This window comes from Heliangelus exortis, chromosome 30 (genome assembly GCF_036169615.1).
Source record: "Heliangelus exortis chromosome 30, bHelExo1.hap1, whole genome shotgun sequence".
Taxonomy (NCBI): domain Eukaryota; kingdom Metazoa; phylum Chordata; class Aves; order Apodiformes; family Trochilidae; genus Heliangelus; species Heliangelus exortis.
The window spans coordinates 2,399,569-2,424,316 of NC_092451.1; the positions used below are offsets into that span (position 1 = coordinate 2,399,569).

At 44.6% G+C, this 24,748-nt stretch overlaps 1 protein-coding gene across 1 annotated transcript in view; it reads left to right on the forward strand.

Moving 5' to 3' along the window:
- Positions 1–333: 333 nt before the first annotated feature.
- Positions 334–24,748, forward strand: part of LOXL2 (lysyl oxidase like 2) — a 39,113-nt gene continuing 14,698 nt past the window's right edge. Inside the window, 6 exon segments of the mRNA XM_071728883.1 lie at positions 334–764; positions 3,825–4,000; positions 12,654–12,865; positions 19,921–20,143; positions 21,901–21,975; positions 21,977–22,085. Coding sequence (XP_071584984.1) covers positions 404–764; positions 3,825–4,000; positions 12,654–12,865; positions 19,921–20,143; positions 21,901–21,975; positions 21,977–22,085 — 1,156 coding nt within the window. The 5' untranslated portion in view covers positions 334–403.

A 24,748-nucleotide genomic window follows, 5' to 3' on the forward strand; every position in this document is an offset into this window, starting at 1 on the left:
TCATCCCCTGCTACAACCCCTCAACTACTGGATGTAGAGAGATGGGAAAATGAGTTGTTAGTACCTGTGACTTGTAGGATTTTATCTGGAAAAACCTCTTTTCCAGCTAAAACCTTTTAGCAAGCTGGGCTGAACGTAGAAATTATTTTCACAGGGTGTTTGGTTTTTTGTTTTTCTTCCAGTTCAGTCTTCCACCCCCAAGAAATAATTTTCTGGATTATTATTTTTTTGTAATAGGTGGCAGATCTTTCCCACAGCTTCATCCCCTGCAAGAACCCCCAAATCCACTTTATTCCCAAGCCTTCCTCAACCTCTCCTTTCCTTTCAGGACAATCCCTGAAAACCTGCACTGATTGCCAGCTGCTAGCAGAGGACTTGGCTCTGAGGACTTTGAGCACTAAAAATGGAAAAATCCCAAACTTTTACCCATAACCACTCTTTCCTTGTGCTCTTCTTCATCTCCTGGAGCCCGCTGGCCTTTGCCCAGTATGAACACTGGCCCTACCTCCCCAGTTACCCTGAGCCACCCCCACCAGTTTACCAGCCCCCCCAGAGACCAGCAAATGTTCCCAAAATCCAGCTGAGACTTGCAGGGCAGAAGAGGAAACACAACGAGGGGAGGCTGGAAGTTTTCTACAGCGGGGAGTGGGGCACGGTCTGCGACGACGACTTCTCCATCCACGCTGCCCACGTGGTCTGCAGGGAGCTGGGCTACCAGGAGGCAGTGTCTTGGCTACCAAGTTCCAAGTATGGAAAAGGAGAAGGTAAGGTAACTCCAGAGCAGTTGTACAAGCTCCAACCTCCAGTAGTTTTTCACCTCTCAGGCAGATTTCAAACTTGGTGAAGCCCCCGATCATTCCGGAGCTGTTGAGTTGAAGACTTGAGGAACCCCAATAATTCCTGAACTCTCAGACAAATTTAAGGCAGTGACCCCAATAATTCTTGACCTGCCAAGTCTGTTCTTTACTTGTTAGTCAAGCCTGAGACTTGAGGAACCCCAATAATTCCTCACATCTGTCAAATTTAAGGCAGTGACCCCAATAATTCTTGACCTGTCACTCAGATTTAAGACAACCCCAATAATTCTTGATCTCTGAGTCAAATTTGACTTGATGAACCCCAATAATTCCTGAACTCTCAGACAAATTTAAGGCAGTGACCCCAATAATTCTTGACCTGCCAAGTCTGTTCTTTACCTGTTAATCAAGCCTGAGACTTGGGGAACCCAAATAATTCCTCACGTCAGTCAAATTTAAGGCAGTGACCCAAATAATTCTTGACCTGTCACTCAAATATAAGACTTGATGAACCCCAATAATTTTGACCTGTCACTCAAATTTAAGACAATGAACCCTGATTAATCTTGACCTCTAAGTCAAATCTAACACTTGATGAACCCCAATAATTCTTGACCTGTCACTCAAATCTTAGACTTGAGGAACCCCAATAATTCTTGACCTGCCAAGTCTGTTCTTGACCTGTCACTCAAATCTAAGACTTAGTGAACCCCAATAATTTTTGACCTGTCACTCAAATTTAAGACAATGAACCCCGATTAATCTTGACCTCTAAGTCAAATTTAAGGCAGTGACCCCAATAATTCTTGACCTGCCAAGTCTGTTCTTGACCTGTTAGTCAAGCCTGAGACTTGAGGAACCCAAATAATTCCTCACATCAGTCAAATTTAAGGCAGTGACCCCAATAATTCTTGACCTGTCACTCAAATCTTAGACTTGAGGAACCCCAATAATTCTTGACCTGCCAAGTCTGTTCTTGACCTGTCACTCAAATATAAGACTTGGTGAACCCCAATAATTTTTGGCCTGTCACTCAGATTTAAGACAACCCCAATAATTCTTGTCCTCTCAGTCAAATTTAAGGCAGTGACCCCAATAATTCTTGTCCTGTTGCTCAAATTTGAGACAATGAACCCCCAATAATTCTTCACCTCTAAGTCAAATTTAAGACTGGATGAACCCAAATAATTCTTGATCTCTCAGTCAAATATAACTTAGTGAACCCCAATAATTTTTGACCTGTCACTCAAATTTAAGACAATGAACCCCAATTAATCTTGCCCTCTAAGTCAAATCTAACACTTGATGAACCCCAATAATTCTTGACCTGTCACTCAAATCTTAGACTTGATGAACCCAAATAATTCTTGACCTGCCAAGTCTGTTCTTGACCTGTCACTCAAATATAAGACTTAGTGAACCCCAATAATTTTTGACCTGTCACTCAAATTTAAGACAATGAACCCCAATTAATCTTGACCTCTAAGTCAAATCTAACACTTGATGAACCCCAATTAATCTTGACCTCTCAGTCAAATTTAAGGCAGTGACCCCAATAATTCTTGACCTGCCAAGTCTGTTCTTGACCTGTTAGTCAAGCCTGAGACTTGAGGAACCCCAATAATTCCTCATGTCAGTCAAATTTAAGGCAGTGACCCCAATAATTCTTGACCTGTCACTCAAATTTGAGACAATGAACCCCAATAATTCTTGACCTGTCACTCAAATCTTAGACTTGATGAACCCAGATAATTCTTGACCTGCCAAGTCTGTTCTTGACCTGTCACTCAAATATAAGACTTAGTGAACCCCAATAATTTTTGGCCTGTCACTCAGATTTAAGACAACCCCAATAATTCTTGTCCTCTCAGTCAAATTTAAGGCAGTGACCCCAATAATTCTTGACCTGTCACTCAAGTCTAAGACTTGAGGAACCCAAATAATTCTTGACCTGTCACTCAAATTTAAGATAATGAACCCCAATTATTCTTGACCTCAAAGTCAAATTTAAAGCAGTGAACCCCCAATAATTCTTCACCTCTAAGTCAAATTTAAGACTGGATGAACCCCAATAATTCTTGACCTCTCAGTCAAATTTAAGGCAGTGACCCCAATAATTCTTGACCTGTCACTCAAATTTGAGACAATGAACCCCCAATAATTCTTGACCTGTCACTCAAATTTAAGACTTAGTGAACCCCAATAATTCTTGACCTCTCAGTCAAATTCAAGGGAGTGACCCCAATAATTCTTGACCTGTTGCTCAAATTTGAGACAATGAACCCCCAATAATTCTTCACCTCTAAGTCAAATCTAAGACTTGATGAACCCCAATAATTCTTGACCTGTCACTCAAATCTAAGACTTAGTGAACCCCAATAATTCTTGACCTTTTAGTCAAATTTAAGGCAGTGAACCCCCAATAATTCTTCACCTCTAAGTCAAATTTAAGACTGGATGAACCCAAATAATTTTTGATCTCTCAGTCAAATCTAACTTAGTGAACCCCAATAATGTGTCTGCTCATCTCATCATTTTGTCTGCTCAGCTCAGAAGTTCTGAGGGACCTGATTTTTTTTTTTTTTTTTTGAAGTATCATATATATATATATATTTAATTTTTTTTTTCTTTCATGTGCATGTAATTTTTGCTGGAGAAAAAGCAATAATTACAGCCTGGAATCTGGCAATTGGTTTTCAAAGAGCACCCAAATCACAGGAGGTTTCAATCAGCAGGGCTTGGTTAAATCTTTTGTCAAAAGCTGCTTTTCCAGAGAGCATTTCACCCAAACTTGGAAAGCTTTTAATGAAGATTTAACTAAAAAAAAGTTTTAATAAAGAATAAAAATAATAAATAATAATATTTTAATAAATAATAAAAAATAATAAAGATTTTAAAAATGATGCAAAGGGAAGGCTGGCTGCCATCAGAACACCCAGCCTTGGGTTTCCCTCAGCTTAATCTTGATTTTTCCTCTTTCTGAGCCTCAGCCCTATTTTTATTTTTATTTTTTTTTTTCCTTTTCAGGGAAAATTTGGTTGGACAATGTCCACTGCAATGGGAAGGAGCCCACCCTGGCAGCCTGCACATCAAATGGGTGGGGAATAAGTGACTGCAAACACACTGAGGATGTGGGGGTTGTCTGCAGTGAAAAGAGGATCCCTGGCTTCAAATTTGACAACTCTTTGCTCAACCAAATCGAGGTAAATTGGCTCCAAAATTAGCAGCAGAGGCTTAGAAATTCTGATTTATAATTGCAGAAGAAATGGCAGAAAAGAAACTGCAGGAGCCTGATAAATTCTCCCAGCTCCACGTGACAGCAAATCCCTGACACTGATTTTTAGCTGAAATTTCCAGATTTGAGGTTGAGCTGTGCTGAGCACCCTGTATGGAATAAGAATTTGCAAATATATTGATTTTTTATAGCATGGAAATAAGGAAAAAAAATCTCTTATAGCTGTTCCACACTCAATTTTCAGGCTTTTGAGCTGCTTGGTTGATTTTCTGATGCTGTAGCTGAAGGCACAGGATGTGATTGTTTTATTTTATTTTTTTATTTATTTATTTTATTCTTATTTTATTTTTTATTTTGATTTTATTTATTTTTATTTTATTTATTTTATTCTTTTTTTTTATTTATTTTATTTATTTTATTTTATTTATTTTATTCTTATTTTATTTTTTATTTTTTAATTCTTATTTTATCTTATTTATTTTATTTATTTTATTCTTATTTTTTTATTTTTTATTTTTTATTTTTATTTTATTTTATTTATTTTATTTATTTTTATTTTATTTTATTTTATTTTATTTTATTTTATTTTATTTTATTTTATTTTATTTTATTTTATTATTTTATTTATTTTATTTTATTCTTTTTATTCTTTTTATTCTTTTTATTTTATTTATTTTATTTATTTATTTTATTTTATTTTTTATTTTGATTTTATTTATTTTTTTATTTTATTTTTAATTTTATTTTATTTATTTATCTTTTCTTTTATTTTTGGAACAACTCAGAACCATCCTCTTCCTTCTACTCTGCCCACCAAGCTGATTTTTTTTGCCACCCCTATAAAATCCCTGGCAGCTGAATGATTTTTTTTTTATTTTTTTTTTAGCCACATCTTGTTAAAAAAAAAAAAGTAAAAAAAAAAAAAGAGTAAAAAAAAAAAAAAAGCCAAAGCTCTGTGAGCCCCGTGAGATCTCCCTGTGGAAAAGCACTGAGGGGGGAAAGGGACAGGATTTGGGATTTATCCCAAATAATTATCTTTATTTTGGCCCAAACCAGGACAGGGACTGAGAGCAAAGGAAGGAGCTGGGTCTCTCCATCTGGACTCTCCTGATCCTCCTCCTGCTGACATTTCCTGGCCAAAAATGCCAAGATTTGGGGAAAATTAAGGCAGGAGGGGCTGCTGCACCTTTTATTTTTTTTCTTGCAGTTCCCAAATGCTTGGAGGGGGTTGGGTGGGCTGCAGGGTCCTGCTTTGGAGTCCCTGGAAATGATGCCCCAGCCTCCAGTTTTAAATCTGTGCCCAGTCCCAAAATATTTTCCTAAGTTTTGCAGGATGCCAGAAGCCCTGAAATCAGGATTATTTAATATTTAAATTATTTAAATATATTTTTATTTAAATTTTTATTTATTATTTATTAATTTTAAATTATTATTTATTATTTTTATTATTATTTTTATTATTATTTATTATTATTTTATTTTTTATTATTTATTTGTTTTATTTTATTATTATATTATTTATTATAATATATATTATATATATTATATATATTGTATATTATTTATTTATTTTATTTATTTTATTTATTTATTTTATTATTTGTTTAGTTTTATAAATTATTATTTATTTATTATTTTTATTATTATTTATTATTTTATTATCTTGTATTATTTATTTTTTATTTATTTATTTTTTATTTTTATTTGTATTTAAATGTATTTATTTAAATATATTTTTATTTAAATATTTAAATAATTAAATATTTAAATATTTAATATATATTTAAATATATTAAAAATATTTAAATCTTTAATTATTAAAAAAAACCCAGGAAACCACTTGATGTTCTCTTTTAACATGTAAAGACCACAGTAACTAATTCCTACCCTTAATTTATTTCTTCAAGAAATGAACCATAGGGGTTTTCTGGGGTTTTTTTTGGGTTTTTTTAATCACTGACAGATTTTTTTCCCCCTTGGATAGGGACAGAAATTTCCTCCCCCTTGGATTGAGGCAGATTTTTTTTCCCCTCTTTGTCAGGAATAGATTTTTTTTTTCCCCCCTTTATCACTGACAGATTTTTCCTCCCTTGGTCAGCGACAGAAATTTCCTCCCTGGGATTGGGACAAATTTTGAGAGATTCCAAGGAAATCTGAAGCTTCTGGTGGGCTGAGCCCCTCTTTCTTTAGTGCTAAGATTTTAAAGCACATTTGGGAGAGTTTTTTGCCTCCTTGGGGCCCCTCAGAGATGGGTTTTGTCCCCATGGGACCTTCCAGGTTGGGAAAGACCCTTGGGATCATGGAGCCCAACCATCATCTGCAAAGTTCTCCCAAAACCCATCAGAAGGAGCTGAGAAAACCCCAGTTTAGGCTCTGGATTGCTGGAATTCCTTAGGGAACAGAGTTAACAGGCTGGAGAGTTGGGCAGGGAGAAACATGATGAGATTCAACAAGGGGAAGTGGAGAGTTTTGCATCAGCTCCAGGAACTTGGCTGGGGAAGAGGAGGAGGAAAGAGAAGGGCCCAGAGAGTGGAGCTGAACGGGGCTGCCTCAAAATGGCGGCCGTGGTGTCCCCCAGGGATCAGCGTTGGGCCCAGTGCTGTTTAATATCTTTAGTGAGGATTTAGGTGAGGGGATTGAGTCCATCAGCAGCAAATTTGCAGAGGACACCGAGCTGGGGGGAGTGTGGATCAGCTGGAAGGCAGGAGGGCTCTGCAGAGGGACCTGGAGAGACTGGAGAGTTGGGCTGATCCCAAGGGGATGAGGTTCAACACAAGAAGCCCATGGGGAGCTCCAGGCTGGGCACAGAGGGGCAGAAAGGGAGCTGGGAGTCTGGATTGCCAGGAAGCTGAAGAGGAGGCAGCAGTGTGCCCAGGTGGCCAAGAAGGCCAATGGCATCCTGGGCTGGCTCAGGAACAGCGTGGCCAGCAGGTCCAGGGAAGGGATTCTGCCCCTGTGCTCAGCCCTGGGGAGGCCACAGCTTGAGTCCTGTGTCCAGTTCTGGGCCCCTCAGCTCAGGAAGGAGATTGAGGTGCTGGAGCAGGTCCAGAGAAGAGCAAGGAGGCTGGGAAGGGATCCAGCAGAATTCCTGTGAGGAAGAAGATGCCCATGAGCCAGCAATGTGCCCTTGTGGCCAAGAAGGCCAATGGCATCCTGGGGTGCATTAGAAAGGGGGTGGTTAGTAGGTCAAGAGAGGTTCTCCTCCCCCTCTATTCTGCATTGGTGAGGCCGCACCTGGAGTATTGTGTCCAGTTCTGGGCCCCTCAGTTCAAGAAGGACAGAGAAGTGCTTGAAAGAGTCCAGAGCAGAGCTACTGAGATGATTAAGGGAGTGGAACATCTCCCTTATGAGGAAAGGCTGAGGGAGCTGGGGCTCTTTAGTTTGGAGAAAAGGAGACTGAGGGGTGACCTCATCAATGTTTTCAAATATGTAAGGGGTGAGTGTCAGGGAGATGGAGTTAGGCTTTTCTCAGTGGTGACCAGTGATAGGACAAGTGGTAATGGGTGTAAATTGGAGCATAGGAGGTTCAAGTTGAATATCAGAAAAAATTTTTTTACTGTAAGGGTGACGGAGCCCTGGAACAGGCTGCCCAGGGGGGTTGTGGAGTCTCCTTCACTGGAGACATTCAAAACCCACCTGGACACGTTCCTAGGGGATGTACTCTAGGGGGCCCTGCTCTGGCAGGGGGGGTTGGACTAGATGATCTTTCCAGGTCCCTTCCAACCCCTAGGATTCTAGGATTCTAGGATTCTATGATGATTAACCCCTTCCTCTCCTTCCACTGCCTGGATCCAGGGTCTGGAAGGAGGATGCTGGGGTGGTACCTAAACCAGGGCTTAACTGAGCATGGGAAGCAGAGGCTCTTTTTCTGCTTTGCAGAAAGGTTGAGTTTGGCTGAGAGCATCTCAGGCTGAGAATTTAAAGAAAAAAGAATTTAAAAAGCAGGAAAGCCTCAGAGCAGCATCTTCTCCTAAATGGATTCTCCCCCCCTGACAAAATCCAGGGCTCCTGCCTTCCCTTTCTTGTTTCTCTCACTGTTTTTTTTTCCTCCAGTGCTTTTTCTGACCCTGCTTCCCACTGGTTCACAAACTGAAGAGTTTGGTGGCTTAGCAAACCCCTCATTTTTTATCCTTTCTCATCTCTGCACTGGTTTTTTTCCTCCTCATCCTGAATTGCACCCTCACTCCTTCTCCTTTTCTCCAAACCCAGAACAAAAAATGTTTACAGTCCAATGCAGCAAAATGTGCCCAGAGTTTTCCCCCCCCCCCCCCCCAGGCAATCCCTGTTTGTCTTGCAACATCTATTTTCATGTTTTTATTTCCCAGCTCTGGGGCCTTCTTAGTGACTCAGAGCTCCAGATGTTTCAATTAAACCAGATAGAGAGAGAGAGAGGTTTCTAAAAAGTCATCTCCAGGCTTGGTGGGTCCTCAGTGGGAGTAAGTGAAGGGTTTAAAGGCAGGAGAGAAGATGCTTCTGGGATGAGTGAAGTCTTTGTGAAAAAAAAAAAAGGAGGAAAAAAAAAAAAATCTGGGAAAAAAAATCTTGGGGAAAAAAAAAGAAAAAAATCAATCTGTGTAAAACTGGGGAGGGCTCTGATGCAGCAGGGTTAACACTTTCTGGGCTTGGTCTCTTGGTTTTTGGGGCATTTTCCCCTTGTTTTGAGGGAGCTGAGCTGTGAATTTGTGGTTTTTTTTTCCCCCCAAACCATGTCCTGACAGCTTTTGGGGGTTTGGGTTTTTTTTCCTCCCTATAACCCAAGGTGGAGTCAACTTGCCTCGAGGCAATTTTTTTTTAACACTTTCTGGGCTTGGTCTCTTGGTTTTGGGGCATTTTCCCTTTGTTTTGAGGGAGCTGAGCTGTGAATTTGTGGTTTTTTTACCCCCCAAACCATGTCCTGACAACTTTGGGGGGTTTGGGTTTTTTTCCCTCCCTGTAACCCAAGGTGGAGTCAACTTTCCTCGAGGCAATTTTGCTGTTTGGTACCTCAGGTAGTGTTAAAGGTTCTGATTTCTGGCTGGTACCTAAGGTGAAAGGAGCTGGTTTTAATTTTGGAGCTGGTTTTTAGTTCTGGAGCTGGTTTTTAGTTTTAAAGCTGTTTTTTTAGCTTTGGAGCTGGTTGCAGACACCTCCTTTTGGGATCCTCAGGTGTCCTCAGAGGGTTTCTCAGCTCAGCCTTGGAGCATCAGCTTTTATTCAGCACAAACAAAGCTTTCAGGGTTTGGTTTTGGTGCTTGTTGGGGTTTTTTGTCTCCAAGTGATTTCCAAAAGTCTGCTCAGGCCATTTATTAAGTATTTGGGTTGCTCCTGGTTTGTCTGGAAGATGTTTTCACCATTAGCCCAGCTGCTCCACGTGGTGTTGGAAGAAAAATCAGAATATTCTGCCTGGCTTTGCATTGCTGGATGCTCTCAGTGTAACAAACTGAGGCAGGAAAACATTTAAATCTAAAAAATTATCTAAAAAAATCCATCTCTGCTAGAGCTATCTGAAGGGGGTGGGCTGAGGGCTTTTTGCTGCTTTGCTGATTTTTTTCATTATTTTTTTTTTCCTTCCTTGGCAAAGACAGGCAATAAAAAAATAATAATAAAAAAAAAAAGACAAAAGGATTGGACTCACTGAGCAGGATTTCTTTTTGTGTCTGTGTCAGCATCTCTGGGGGAAGAGAGATGTCATGGGACCTGCAGTGTCATGCTGGCTCTGGATGGGTTTTTTTTAAGTCCCAGAGCAACCCAAACAAATGTTTGCACTTTGATTTTTGCACTCGGGTGAAATGCCCAGGAAGGACACAACCTGGAGATGGAAATCTGGGAATCCTGAGTGGGTCCTTGGAGGCTGCAGCAGCTCAGGGCACCCCAGGGTCCTTTTTGGGGACCCCTGCAGTGGTCAGAGCTCTGTTGGCAACTGAGGTCAAGCTTGTTTTTATTTGCTGAGCTGGCTGCAAAAATAACAGGCAAATCCTAAGGTACCTCACAGCATTCCTCAGCTTTTCCTCTTTTTTTTTTTTTTTTTTCCCTCTTTTTGCAATTCTGTGACTTTTCTCTCCCCTTCTCTGCCTGGCTGGGCTGGTTTCTTTCTTTGCCTCTTGCTCTGGGGGCATCAAATCCTGGTCAGGGATTTTCAGATCCATCCAGGGGCTTGGAATATTCCAATATTCCCTCTGGCTGGGAAGGTCTGTGAGCTCCAGAGGCTTGGAAGCTGCAGGGATAGAGAGCAGGGAAGAATTCCTTGCCCTGCTCTGATGCTTTTTCCTCAGCATCTGTTGGTGACAGGTTGGATGTCTTTGGGTTTGGGTGACATGGAGTGAAAAGGAGAGGGGAAAAAAAAAAATCCTAAACTGCTTGATTAAAATCTGAGTGAATTTTTGGGGTTCAGCTGATGCTGAGGGGAGGGATCCTCACCTCGGGCCACTTGGATGTCACCTCCTGCCTTTGGAAAAGTGTTTTGCCACCTTAGTTTTCCATCTGCAGGATCCTGGGAAGGTTTTTCCTGCCCTTGGGGTGCTGGCTTGGCCTTGCTGCTGAGTTTTGTCCCCACCTTCTGCCCCTCTGGGTGCTGCAGCACTGAGGGATGAAGGATGCTCAGCAGCATCCTCATCCTCAAGGTTCTGCTGCTTTGCAGGGGAAGCATCAGGCAGATGTTTCCCAGCTGGAATTCTTTCCAAAGGGGGAATGGCAGCTGCTGGCAGGCAGCTTGCTCAGAAAACACAGGATCCTGGAGGTGAAATCACACTTTGTTCCCTCCTCTCCCTCCTGCTGAGGTCCAGCTGCAGCTTCCAGCCTCTTGGAAATCCAAGCAAAAGGGACCTGGCTGTCAAAGTGGAAGCCATGGGGGGGTTTTGGCAGGGGGCTGATGCCAGGGAAAATGTTCCTTTTCTGTTCCTTTAGCCAGCAAACTTCCTTAGGGCTTTCTCTAGGGTGGGAATTCCCTGGCCCCACAGAGGGAAACCCCCCCCAGGCTGTCAGTGCAGATTTCCTCCTTAGTTCCTCACTTCCCATGGGCTTTTTCCAGTGCTTTGGCTTTTTGTCCTTGGGGTTAATCCTTTTAAGAGGCTTTTTGTTAAAAGCCCTTTTAGCTCCTCAGCGAGCCAAACTCTTTCCCAAATGGATTTCAGGCTCTCATGGCCTCTGATTCCCTGGTGGAGAAGTGACTGAGGCAAGGCAGGGGGAGCAGGAAAACAAGGTGCTCTCTCAGACAGCCCTGAATCTCCAGGTAAACATGTTTTCCCCATCAAGTCAAGAGCTGGAAACATTTCATAAAGGGGAAAAGTGAACTGCAGGCTTTGGAAACCAGCCTGGAGAGGGCTGGAGTTGAGGCTTTGCACGTAGGCAAAAAGCTGAGCAATAATTTTCAGGCCAAAATCAGGATCATTTTGGGTTGCAGATGGACTTCCCAGAGGAATTTGCCCTTGGATCAGAGCCTCTGAGCACCCTGAGGTGTCCTCAGATGGAACAAACTCTCTGTTTCACTGTGGTTTGTTGGTTTTTGGTTTGTTCTGGCAGGCTACAGGAGCATTTAGAGCCTCACCCCAAACTGGGAGCTCTGTATTGTCCCACTGGGTAAATCCCAGCTCCTGTTTTCCAGGCTTGCTGGGAGTGTTTTATGGATGCTCCAGCTCTAAAACTGGGTGGTTAATGTAGATAATAATTTAAAAAAAAAAGGCAAAAGGAGGGGAAAAAGCCTTTTTTGACTTGGCCAACTTTGACTTGTGCCTGCCCCTTTCTCTGACCCAGCAATTCCTGCTTTCCAGTTGCTTTCCAGTTGCTTTCCAGTTGGTTCTGTTGGATTCCTCAGTGTCCACGAAGCACCTGGACACTGGATGGGCCACATGGAATTTGCAGGACCCTGCATGTCCTGTCCTCACCCCCCTGGTTTCAGTCCCTGAGCCTCATCCCTCTGCCAAGCCCTGAGCATTTTTTTCTTTTCCAAGTGGTTGAGTTGGAGCCAGGGGGGGGAGGATTCCTCAGTCCTGATGTAACCACCAGCAAACCCACGTGGCTTTAGACATTTTTTTTTTGACAAGCAAAGCTCTCCTGGCAGCAAGCAGAACATTTTTTCAGTAGCTCTTTTGTAATTCCTTGCCACAGGGAAAGATTTTCCAGCCAGCTTTTTGCTGTGGGTCCCTGCAAGGTTTCTTTGGCCCTCACGTAGGCTCCAAATGTAAAACCCATTCAGGGCTCAGGGAATGCTGGAGCTGGAGGAAAAACCCAGCTGGGGGAAGTGCTGGCCTCAGCACTTTGGGATCCCAACTCCCAGAGGCCAGGCTTGGGGAGGGATGCTCAGGAAGGGCTTGATGAGAACCCCAAACTTCACCCTGCAGGCATTCAGGAGCCCCCAGCAAGACTGAACGAAGGTCACTGTGTTGCTGAGACATGAATTGAAGTGACAAAGGTGTTCTGTTTAGAAACTGTTGGTCTTTTTCCATTTTTTTTTTTTTTTTTGGAGAAAAAGCATCTTTTCCAAGGTGGAGGACGGGTTCCCCCGAGGCGAAAAGTTTTGTCACCAACTTCTCCTCTGTCCAGAGCTTTGTTTTTTTTTTTGTTTTGTTTTTTTTTTCCCCCACCTCCATTCTAATGACTTTGCAAGCCACCCTCACTGAGGTTTTGGGGTTTTTTTTGCCTTCCAGAACATGCACATCCAGGTGGAGGACATCAGGATCCGGCCCATCCTGGCCACGTACCGCAAGCGGGTGCCCGTCACCGAGGGCTACGTGGAGGTGAAGGATGAAGGGACCTGGAAGCAGATTTGTGACAAGCACTGGACCCTGAAAAACTCCCGGGTTGTCTGTGGCATGTTTGGCTTCCCCAGCGAGAGGAAATACAACACCAATGTCTACAAGTAAGAGCAGAGCCTTGCGGGAGGCAGGAAAAATGGGAATGGTCACAGGGACGCTGGAAACCTGGAGGGAGGAAAAACTTCCAGCTCTTTCGTTCCTTTTCCTTCTCTGTAAAGATTTGGAGGGTTAAGAATTTCCTTGGGCAGGCAAAGGGAATTGTTTGGTCCTTGCTGGGCTGGCTGGGGATCCAGTGCAGTGTGAGCTGTGGTGTCTGCAAGGTCCTTGAGGAGGAGATTTGTGGGCAATCAGCCCCAGAAATCTTGGTTTCCAGTTTATAGGAGAGGTTTTTTTCCTCCTGCAGTGCAAGGTTTGGGTTCTGCAGAGTGTGCAGGGGAGGGATTCATGGGGACAGACTCATCACACCCTCCCAGTAGGCTCAGCTGCAAGAAAACCTTCACCCCTTATCCCATCCCTCTGCAGAAATCCAGCTGTGGGATTCCAAGGGCTCTTGGAATGAACCAAACCTCTGTTAGGTCTCATTGCCCAGGTCCTTCCTTCCCATTGCTGCCTGGAATGTTGGGTTTCACCCCTCTCCTGGCATCTTTAACACCATTTCCCAGCTTCTCAGGCTCACCATCCCTCCCTCCCTCCCTCCTTCCCTCCATCCCTCCATCCATCCCTCCATCCATCCCTCCATCCATCCATCCATCCATCCATCCATCCCTCCCTCCATTTATCCATCCCTCCATCCATCCCTCCATCCATCCCTCCCTCCATCCATCCCTCCCTCCATCCATCCATCCCTCCATCCATCCCTCCCTCCATCCATCCATCCATCCCTCCATCCATCCATCCCTCCCTCCATCCATCCCTCCCTCCATCCATCCATCCATCCATCCCTCCATCCATCCCTCCCTCCATCCATCCCTCCCTCCCTCCATCCATCCATCCATCCCTCCCTCCCTCCCTCCATCCATCCCTCCCTCCATCCATCCATCCATCCATCCCTCCATCCATCCATCCCTCCCTCCATCCCTCCCTCCCTCCCTCCATCCATCCAGCTGCCCAACCACCCCCAAAGCTGCCCAGGGGAGGATTTCTCAGGAATTCTCTCCCTGTTGTTAACCCCAGTTCAGGAGAGGTCCAACCACCTCTGCCCTGCTCTGAGGTGGGCACAAAGCTTAAAAAAATCAGTGGTGCCTCCACTCTTCCCAGTGGTGCCTCTGAAATGGTGCTTGGAGAAGGATGCACTTTGGGGCAGTTGTGATTTTTGCTGCTTTTTCTTTTCCCTGTGTCTGTCAGCTGCTTTAAAATGAGGGGAAAAAAAAAAAAGAGGGATCCATGGGGAGGATGTTGTGTCTTGCAGAGCTGTAAGCTGATCAGTTCTGGCTCCATCTCCTTTTTCCTGAAAGCCAGGAGCTGTGGATTTTAAATTTTTTTTTTTTTTTTGGTTGTCATTGCTTCAGCTTGCATTTTGTCACCAGCCTTCATCATAAATTCCCTTCTTCCTACACTGTTCCTAGAAATAACACCCTAAAGCAGATGCAAAACAGTTTGAGGTGAAATCCTGTCTCCTTTCTTTCCTGCACTGTGACCTCAGGAGTGGAAAAGCATCAACTGGTCAGGGGAAGGACTGAAATCCAGGCAGGAGCTGTGGTTTTCCTGCCTGTGCCCTGGTTATTTCTGAGAGCTCCCTCTGGGGCTGCTTTGGCCACGTTTCATTTCTTTCATTAGCAAGATGGTAATGAAAGAGTTGAAGAGGTTGGAGTAATGGCAAGCCAGATAGCAGGACTAAAAATTCCAAATAAATAACCCCAGTGGAATTCTGTGTCCAGGCTTCCCAGGGAGATGAGCAGGGGATTGATAACTGGGACCAGGAGGTCTCGTGGACCTTGGACACCAGTTGGAGAACTTTTTGCTCCCATCAGTGTGGGGGTGGCTTGGATCAGAGCAGGAGAGCAGAAGAAATTACCTGGAGTGAGACAAAGATTTTTTTTTTCCTGCTTCTCAGCTGGGGTTTTGCCAAGGAAAACGTTGAACTGGAGCAGCTGGAGCCTGAAAAGGTGCTGGGGAATTGTCCTCTGGTCCACGTAGGGATGGAAAAACTGAGGCAGAGTTGTTCAGCATAATGTTCAGATTGGAATATGATGAAAATCCCATCCAGAGGGGTTGGAGTTGGGGATTTCTGGTGCTTACAAAGAGCAAGGGGGGAAAACTCTGCTCCCCAAGCATCTGAAGCAGCCTCAGGGTCCTGCTACCCCCCTCACCTTCTCTTTTTAGGAAGCACAAAAAGTTTGCTGGGCTCCTGCACCCCCAGGAAAGCCAGATTGGAAAAAAATCTGGATAATATCCCAAGAAGATGGGCTGTGGTTTTATTGGAGGGAAGAGACTTGTCAGACTTTGCCAGGCAGCTCTGCTGGCTTAGCAGAGTTTTAAAAGCTTTTCTTCTTTTTTTGGGGCACTTCCCTTTGTGCTTGGAGTTTCGTGGACAAAGCAGCATTGCTGGGGAGGGGAAACCTCCCAGTTCTGAACTGGGAACTGCTGGTTGAGGAACTGGAATGAAAACCACTCTGGAGCAAACTGCTCTCTGCTTTATCCCCCTTGCTTTGTGCTCACATCCTCTCTTGGGAAAGGGGGAAAAAAGTTCAGTTTTTTCTTGAGCCCTTGGACTAAACTCTTTCCAGAGGAGTGTGAAGCCTCAGAAACATTCTCCTCATTTCCCCCCCTAATTTGGGCATCCCAGAGTGGATCCTTTCCCTCTCCACAGCCAGGACATGGCTTGGCATCAGGTTTCTGCTTTCAGGGCTTTGAGTTCCTCCATCCCCCCCCCTCCAAACTCCATCCTTGCCTGCTGAGCTAGCTGAAACTTCTGCTTCTGCACAGTGGTGGGAGGTGAAATGATTTGCAGATGGCTCATGCTTGAAAGAAAACAACTTAGTTCATGCTTGTCCCAGTGCCAGGGTTTTTTGTTTTTTTAATTCCTGCCTGGAACTCAGACTCTGCAGCCAGCAGCACAATTTCTGGGAGGAAATGAAGCAAAAAGCTCAAGCCTTGTTTCCATGTTCTTGGGTCATTCTTCAAAGTGATTTTTCTATAGGCACCACTTGGGAACTCCTCCTCCTCCTCCTCCTCCCAGCTCCTGCTCTGCTTGAGGAGCAGGAATTAAATGCATTTTCCTGCTGATGGAAGTTGGGGGTTGGAGAAGCCAAAGGCTCCCAGTTGAATCACTCAGCAGCATAAATCTCTGCTGTGTCATTTGTGACTGCTGGAGAACCCTAAAGCAAAGAAAAAATTCCAAGCAGGGTCAAACAAGGGCTTTCTCTGTGTTAACTGGGATGCTGAAGCCTGGGAAAACCCAAGTGGAAGAGGATTAGTTTGTCATGATATGGACTTGGCTCACTGCAGTCCTTTTATCTGATGAAAACCTGAATTTTGTCAATAAAATGGGAAGACTGTGGGAGAGCTTGGGATTTTCCATGGAAAAAAGGAAAAAAAAAATCCTAGCTCCATGGTTCTGGAGCTCTGCTGAAAACCCAGAAGCCTTTAATTAGAAATGCTCCTGGTTTAGGTTTTCCTTAGAAAAGTTCAGGATTTTAAGGGGTTTGGTGTGAAGTGATGGCTCTGGCTTCCATTCTGCCTCCCTGCAACTGAGGGCAGAAAATTTGTGAACTTGGGAGCCCTAGGGTAGAATTTTTATGCTGATGGCCCTGAGGAGCTTGTTCAGTGAGCTGAGGATGATTTCTCCCAGCAGTTCTCTCCTCATCTTAGAATCCTAGAATCCTAGAATGGGCTGGGTTGGAAGGGACCTCAGAGCTCATCAAGTCCAACCCTTGCTCCACTCCCCCCGTGGTTCCCAGCCCATGGCACTGAGTGCCACATCCAGGCTCTTTTGAAATATCTCCAGGGATGGAGAATCCACCCCTTCCCTGGGCAGCCCATTCCAATGCCTGAGCACCCTCTCCAGAAAGAAATTCTTTCTCATGTCCAACCTAAACCTCCCCTGGCACAACTTGAGACCTCTTGTGCCCTCTTGTCTTGCTGAGAGTTGCCTGGGAAAAGAGCCCAACCCCCCCCTGGCTCCAACCTCCTTTCAGGGAGTTGGAGAGAGTGATGAGGTCTCCCCTGAGCCTCCTCTTCTCCAGCCTCAACACCCCCAGCTCCCTCAGCCCTTCCTCACAGGAATTCTGCTGGATCCCTTCACAGGGATCCTCCTTGCTCTTCTCTGGACCTGCTCCAGCACCTCAAGCTCCTTCCTGAGCTGAGGGGCCCAGAACTGGACACAGGACTCAAGCTGTGGCCTCCCCAGGGCTGAGCACAGGGGCAGAATCCCTTCCCTGGACCTGCTGGCCACGCTGTTCCTGAGCCAGCCCAGGATGCCATTGGCCTTCTTGGCCACCTGGGCACACTGCTGCCTCCTCTTCAGCTTCCTGGCAATCCAGACTCCCAGCTCCCTTTCTGCCCCTCTGTGCCCAGCCTGGAGCTCCCCATGGGCTTCTTGTGTTGAACCTCATCCCCCTGGGATCAGCCCAACTCTCCAGTCTGTCCAGGTCCCTCTGCAGAGCCCTCCTGCCTTCCAGCTGATCCACACTCCCCCCAGCTCGGTGTCCTCTGCAAATTTGCTGCTGATGGACTCAATCCCCTCACCTAAATCCTCACTAAAGATATTAAACAGCACTGGGCCCAACGCTGATCCCTGGGGGACACCACGGCCGCCATTTTGAGGCAGCCCCGTTCAGCTCCACTCTCTGGGCCCTTCTCTTTCCTCCTCCTCTTCCCCAGCCAAGTTCCTGGAGCTGAAGCCTCAGCCGTTCCCCCAGCCCTTGCTCTTTGCCTTTGTTGTGCTAAAAAGTCCATTTTTTCCTGACCACTCCAAAGGCTTTGGGATTCCAGCTGGACCTAGAATTGGCTGAATTCCCAACAGGATTTTTGCCTCCCACCTATGAGCTCTGGGCTCATAGGAAGGGCAGTCAGAGGGGGGTTTCACCCTTTCAGTGTGAAAAAAAATAAGAATAATTCCCTGAGTTTCCCTCTGTAAAGATCATCTGCATTCTCCTTCTTTTTTTTTTCTATATATTTGGTCTGGGGAAACGAGGTGGGGCTTTTCTCTGGCTTTTTCTCCCCAAGGGCTGTTAATACCAACCAGATGTCAGGAAATTTCCAGGATGAGGTCATTGTTTGCTATTAAAAGGCATCCCCATCATTAATTCTCTAAGACAGCTGGGGGCTTGTCTGCTTTGGAGCTCTGGAGGTGAAAATTCTCCTCCTGGATCCCCCCATCCTCTGGGATGTGTCCAGAAGCCAGGTGGGACCTTGGTGCTGAGGTTTTCCTGGCTTTCTGGGAGTTGAATTAAAATGAAGAATTAATTCTCAAGGTTTGGTCCAAATTGAAGCTGAGAAGTGGTTGGCACTTTCTCATCTTCCCTCTTTCTGCTTTTTTATTTTGATTTTTTTTTTTTTTTTTTAGCCCTTCATCCCATTCCCATTCCCCTCCTGGTGATTCAGGGTCCCTGACAGCTCTGCTTTGGCAAACTTGGGATTTTTTTCCCAGTTGCCTCTTCCTGCTCCATGGGATGGATCTCAGCCCCATCCTTCCCAGCCTGGGATGCAACCTCCCCTCTGTCTTCTGACCCTCATTTTAACCCAGAAAGATTTGATTCCTGAAAGGATTAGTGAGCTACAGGAGCCTGGAAATTTTATCAAGGAAAAGGGAGAAGGTGATTCCCTGAATCATCTGAGAGGATGTAGACACCAAAAGGAGTCCAAAACCCTTGACCTGTCCAGTTATTTCAAACCAACAACCTATAAAAAGCTTTTTTTTTTCCTTTCCCAGCTCCTGTTCATGTTCTCTGCCCTGCAGGGATGTGCTGCTTGGTGCTGCTTCTCCCAGCAAGTTCCAGTTGCCTCACTGGGCCATTTGTCACAGCCCATCCTTGGGTGGCTACAGGGATCTCAGAGCCACCTTAGGACCAATTTAGGGCCTTGGCTTCTCTGTGCCATCACTTTTTATTATTTTTTAGTCCAAATTGAAGCTGAGAAGTGGTTGGCACTTTCTCATCTTCCCTCTTTCTGCTTTTTTATTTTGATTTTTTTTTTTTTTTTAGCCCTTCATCCCATTCCCATTCCCCTCCTGGTGATTCAGGGTCCCTGACAGCTCTGCTTTGGCAAACTTGGGATTTTTCCCAAGTTTTTATTATTTTTTTTTCCCTGACTACTTTAACTCTGCCCAAGTCCTCTGACAGCCTCCAAATGCAGCTTGGATGGAGCTGAATTATTTTTCTTCTTTATCACACGTGCCCCTTCCCCCTGAGGAATTCCTGGAGCAGCTCCAGGCAAAGAGTCCAGTTTGGGAGCAAGAAGCAGGAACTGCTGCCAGATCTCCTCTGCTGTGAACAGCTCATCCAGGGAACTGCTCTTGGAAATTGCTTCCAGGATCATTGTTGTTCACTCTGCAGCTTGGGGAGAAGCTGGAAAGATTTTTCCCAACCTTTTCCTTCCTTCCTTTCCTTCCTTTCCTTCCTTTCCTTCCTTTCCTTCCTTTCCTTCCTTTCCTTCCTTTCCTTCCTTCCATTCCTTCCTTCCTTCCTTCCTTCCTTCCTTCCTTCCTTCCTTCCTTCCTTCCTTCCTTCCTTCCTTCCTTCCTTCCTTCCTTCCTTCCTTCCTTCCTTCCTTCCTTCCTTCCTTCCTTCCTTCCATTCCTTCCTTCCTTCCTTCCTTCCTTCCTTCCTTCCTTCCTTCCTTCCTTCCTTCCTCCCTTCCTCCCTCCCTCCCTCCCTCCCTCCCTCCCTCCCTCCCTCCCTCCCTCCCTCCCTCCCTCCCTCCCTCCCTCCCTCCCTCCCTTCCCTTCCCTTCCCTTCCCTTTCCCCTTTCCCTTTCCCCTTTCCCTTTCCCCTTTCCCTTTCCCCTTTCCCCTTTCCCCTTTCCCCTTTCCCTTTCCCCTTTCCCCTTTCCCTTTCCCCTTTCCCCTTTCCCACTTACAGGTGAGGACAGAAAAGGTCTCAGGGCTCACAGGCAAAGAGGGGAGAGGTTTTTTAGGTGCAATCCTTTTATTTCCAGGTTGTCTGAGCTCCAGTTTTGTTGCCTTCCTAACTTTCCCTTTTTTTTTTTTTTTTCCTCGGAGGATCTTTGCCAGCAGAAGGAAGCAGCATTACTGGGCTTACTCAATGGAGTGCAGTGGGAACGAAGCTCACATTTCCAGTTGCAAACTGGGCAACCACCTGACCGTGGACCTGGAGAAGAATGGCACGTGTGAGAACGGGATGCCAGCAGTGGTCAGCTGTGTCCCTGGCCCTGCCTTTGCCCCCAGCAGCCACAGTGGCTTCAGGAAAGCCTTCAGGCAGGAGGTGAGCAGGGAATTCATGCAGCTGGCCAGGTGGGAAAAGCCTGAGGGGGCACCAGTTCACTCCAGTTATCACCTGAGGGGGTACCAGTTCACTCCAGTTATCACCTGAGGGGGTACAAGTTCACTCCAGTTATCACCTGAGGGGGTACCAGTTAACCCCAGTTATCACCTGGAGGACCAGTTCCAACCTTTATGGTGTACCAGTTCACTCCAGTTCTCACCTGAGGGGGGTACCAGTTTGCCCCAGTTATCACCTGAGGGGGTACCAGTTCACTCCAGTTATCACCTGAGGGGGTACCACTTCACTCCAGTTCTCACCTGAGGGGGCACCAGTTCACTCCAGTTATCACTTGAGGGGGTACCAGTTAACCTCAGTTATCACCTGGAGGACCAGTCCATCCCTTAGAGTGCACCAGTTCACTCCAGTTATCACCTGAGGGGGTACCAGTTAACCCAAGTTATCACCTGAGGGGGCACCAGTTCACTCCAGTTATCACCTGAGGGGGTACCAGTTAACCCAAGTTATCACCTGAGGGGGCACCAGTTCACTCCAGTTATCACCTGAGGGGGTACCAGTTCATTCCAGTCATCACCTGGAGGACCAGTTCCAACCCTTAGGGGATGTTCCAGTTCACTCCAGTTATCTTTATTTTATTTTATTTTATTTTATTTTATTTTATTTTATTTTATTTTATTTTATTTTATTTTATTTTATTTTATTTTATTTTTATTTTACTGTATTTTACTTTATTTTACTTTATTTTATTTTATTCTATTTTATTTTTATTTTTATTTTACTCTATTCTATTCTATTCTATTTTATACTATTTTATTCTGGTTTTTTAATTTTATTTCATTTTATTTTATTGTATTTTATTTTATTTTTATTTTACTCTGTTCTATTCTATTTTATACTATTTTATTCTGTTATTTTATTTTATTTTATTTTATTTTTATTTTACTCTATTTTATTCTATTCTATTCTATTTTGTTTTGTTTTGTTTCATGATTTTATTTTATTTTATTTATTTTTGTTTTACTTTATTTTACTTTATTCCATTTTATCCAGTTTTATTCTATTTTATTCTATTTAAATTCTATTTTAATTTATTTTTCTCTTTATTTTACTCTATCCTACCCCATCCTCTTCTCTTTTATTTTATTCCCAGTCCCTGCACCCCATTCCTGGGGGGCTCCCTGTGCTCCCCATGCAGGGGATGGAGAGGCAGCAACCAACCCACTGGAGCTGACCCCAACCTTTTAGCTTTTTATTTCTGGTTGCCAGAGCATCCAACCCTTCAAACTCCAGAGACCCAAGAGAGTTTTTTTTTTCCTCTGGATGCAAAAAAAAAAAACCCCAAAAACCCCAAGATTTATGCACACCATAAATCTTAGATAAAAATTTCCTTTTGTCCATCACTCGGAGCCTTTTTTTTTTTTTTTTTTTTTTTTTCATGGGGGTTGTTTGGTACTTTTTTTTTTTTTTTTTTTTTTTTTACGTGGGGGTTGTTTGGTACCTTTTTTTTTTTTTTTTTTACGTGGGGGTTGTTTGGTACCTTTTTTTTTTTTTTTTTTTACGTGGGGGTTGTTTGGTACCTTTTTTTTTTTTTTTTTTACGTGGGGGTTGTTTGGTACCTTTTTTTTTTTTTTTTTTACGTGGGGGTTGTTTCCAGGGTAACTTTTTTTTTTTTTTTTTTTTTTTTTTTTTGAGGACTTCCAACCTTTTTTCCTTCTGTTTTTTTTTTTTTTTTTTTCCAGCAAGCACTGGTGAGGCTGAAAGGAGGAGCCAAGACTGGGGAAGGACGAGTGGAAGTGCTGAAAAATGGGGAGTGGGGGCACAGTTTGTGATGACAACTGGAACCTGGTGTCAGCCAGCGTGGTCTGCAGGGAATTGGGCTTTGGAAGTGCCAAGGAAGCAATAACAGGAGCAAGGCTTGGGCAAGGTGAGAGTTTCTGGGATCATCCCTGCCTTGGCCACCTCTGGAAAACCTTGGGATGCTGGAGGGAAAGGGTTGGGGTTCACTTGGGGTGTTTGTGCTGGGGGAGCAGGAATGAATTCCTTGGGTTTAGGGAGCTTCCCAAGCCTGGGAGATGGAGGTTGAGGTGGAGTCTGGGGCTTGCTAAAAAAAAAAAAATTAAAAATATAAGTTTAAAAAATCCTGAGGTTTCTTGAAAGAAGGGAGAAGCCAGCTGGAGTGTTCAGGTTTGGAGTCTCCAGCATCAGGAGGACAAAAAAATCCTGGGATGTGGCCAGAGCTCAGAGGGTTGAAAAGTTGGGGTTCAGGTTAAAAAGGGTTCAGAGGGTCAAAAGTTGGGGTTCAGGTTAAAAAAAGTTTAGAGGGTTAAAAGTTCAGAAGTTGGGGTTCAGATTAAAAAGGGTTCAGAGGGTCAAATTTGGGGTTCAGGTTAAAAAGGGTTCAAAGGGTTAAAGGTTAAAAAGTTGGGGTTCAGGTTAAAAAGGGTTCAGAGGGTTAAAGGGTAAAAAGTTTGGGTTCAGGTTAAAAAGGGTTCAGAGGGTAAAAAGTTGGGGTTCAGGTTAAAAAAGTTTAGAGGGTTAAAAGTTCAAAAGTTGGGGTTCAGATTAAAAAGGGTTCAGAGGGTCAAATTTGGGGTTCAGGTTAAAAAGGCTTCAGAGGGTTAAAGGGTAAAAAATTGGGGTTCAGGTTAAAAAGGGTTCAGTGGGTTAAAAGTTCAAAAGTTGGGGTTCAGGTTAAAAAGGGTTCAGAGGGTCAAAAGTTGGGGTTCAGGTTAAAAAGGGTTCAGAGGGTTAAAGGGTAAAAAGTTGGGGTTCAGGCTAAAAAGGGTTCAGAGGGTTAAAAGTTGGGGTTCAGGTTAAAAATGGTTCAGAGGGTCAAATTTGGGGTTCAGGTTAAAAAGGGTTCAGAGGATTAAAATTCAAAAGTTGGGGTTCAGGTTAAAAAAAGTTTAGAGGGTTAAAGGGTAAAAAGTTGGGGTTCAGGTTAAAAAGGGTTCAGAGGGCTAAAGGGTAAAATATTGGGGTTCAGGTTAAAAAGGGTTCAGAGGGTCAAAAATTGGGGTTGTTCAGAAGAGGAGGCTCTGAGCAAATATCTGGAGGGGCTACAGGGAAGCTGGGGGAGGGCTTTGGACCTGGAGAGGATGGGGAAAAGGGGTTAAAACTTGGAGAGGGGAAGATTGAGGTTGGACATGAGGAAAAAATTCTTCAATTTGAGGGTGCTGAGCCCCTGGAATAATTTGCCCAAGGAAGTTGTGGCTGCCCCATCCCTGGAAATGTCCAAGGTTGGATGGGGCTGGGGGAGGGGTCCCTGCCCGTGCAAAGGGTGGAACTGGGTGATGTTTCAAGTCCCTTTCAACCCAAACTATTCCATAAAATCCAGGTGGTGGGTTTCACTTTACCCTCAGACCAGGAATTCCTTTGGGATCACATCCCTCACCCCCAAATTCTCTTCCCAAGTTCTCCAGCCCCATATCAAGGTGTGATGCATTACTAGAAGGTTCCTGGCAAATATGGGGCCAGGGACAAGACTTGAAACCTTCCAATTTCAGACCAGAACCTCCATTTCACCCCCTATAAATAGAAGGGGTTCAGAGCCAGGTTTGGGTTTGGATTTCCTGCGTTTGGGAAAATGGTTGGAATTGGTTGAAATCCCAAGCAGCAACTCACAGCCCCTTTCAAACCACTTTCTGATCCACAAACCTCACTCCCAGAGTGTAAACCCTGAGGAAAATGACCCCAAAACCCCAAACCCTTCCTTGTGAGCCCAAATGATGAAATTCCCTCAGCCTGGCACGAGCTGGGAAAAAAAAGGGGGAAAAACCCCACCACGTGTAAAGCCCAGTGGTGCTGCCAACCATCTGGAAAACTTCCCAAAAATTGACTTTTTCTCGTGGATTTGCCAAAAAAAAACCTGGTGGTGGGATGCAGGGTGTAAACACACAGCTAGGAGACAACAAAAGCTCCTTAGGAAGGGGAAGGGAGGGAGCAGAAGGTGCTGGCCCCAGCCTGGAAAATCCTCCTGGCTGCTGCTTCCCACCCATTTTCCTTTCTTTTCATGTTAAATGTTGGGAATCAATCAGTGCAACCTCTCCAACCCCTCCCCTGGGATGACAAGGACTTGGGGTGAGTCCTTCCAGCAGCCTGGATCATCCCTTTGTGGTTGGAAAAAGAGGAATTTTGGCCCCAAATCCCCTCCTCACAGCTGCTGGGCTCCTTCTCCATCTCTCTGCTTGTGCTTTGCTTGCTCAGGGCTGAATCCAGGGGGAATTTCTGGAGGGTTTTGAAGGACCAGGCTGATCACTGGGGGGGTTGGGTGGTTGAATTTCCCAGGAAAAAGGCACAAAGTTGGATTTACAGGTGAAATGTGGCGTTGAGAAGCTCCTGTTAAGATCAAAAGCACCAGAAAAAATTCTTCCTGGCCATCCCTGAGAGCTTGGCAGCCAGGATTTTCTGGTTTGGTGGCCATCAGACGTGTCTGTGTCCTATTTAAATGTCAAGGTTTGAGTCCACAGCCCCAGCCAGGAGGTCAAAAGCTTCCAGATTCAGCTTCCAGCTGAAATTTGGGAATGATGTGACAATGGAAAGTTGGCTTTTTCCTCTGCTTCTTGCATGCTCCAATCCTGGAGGCTC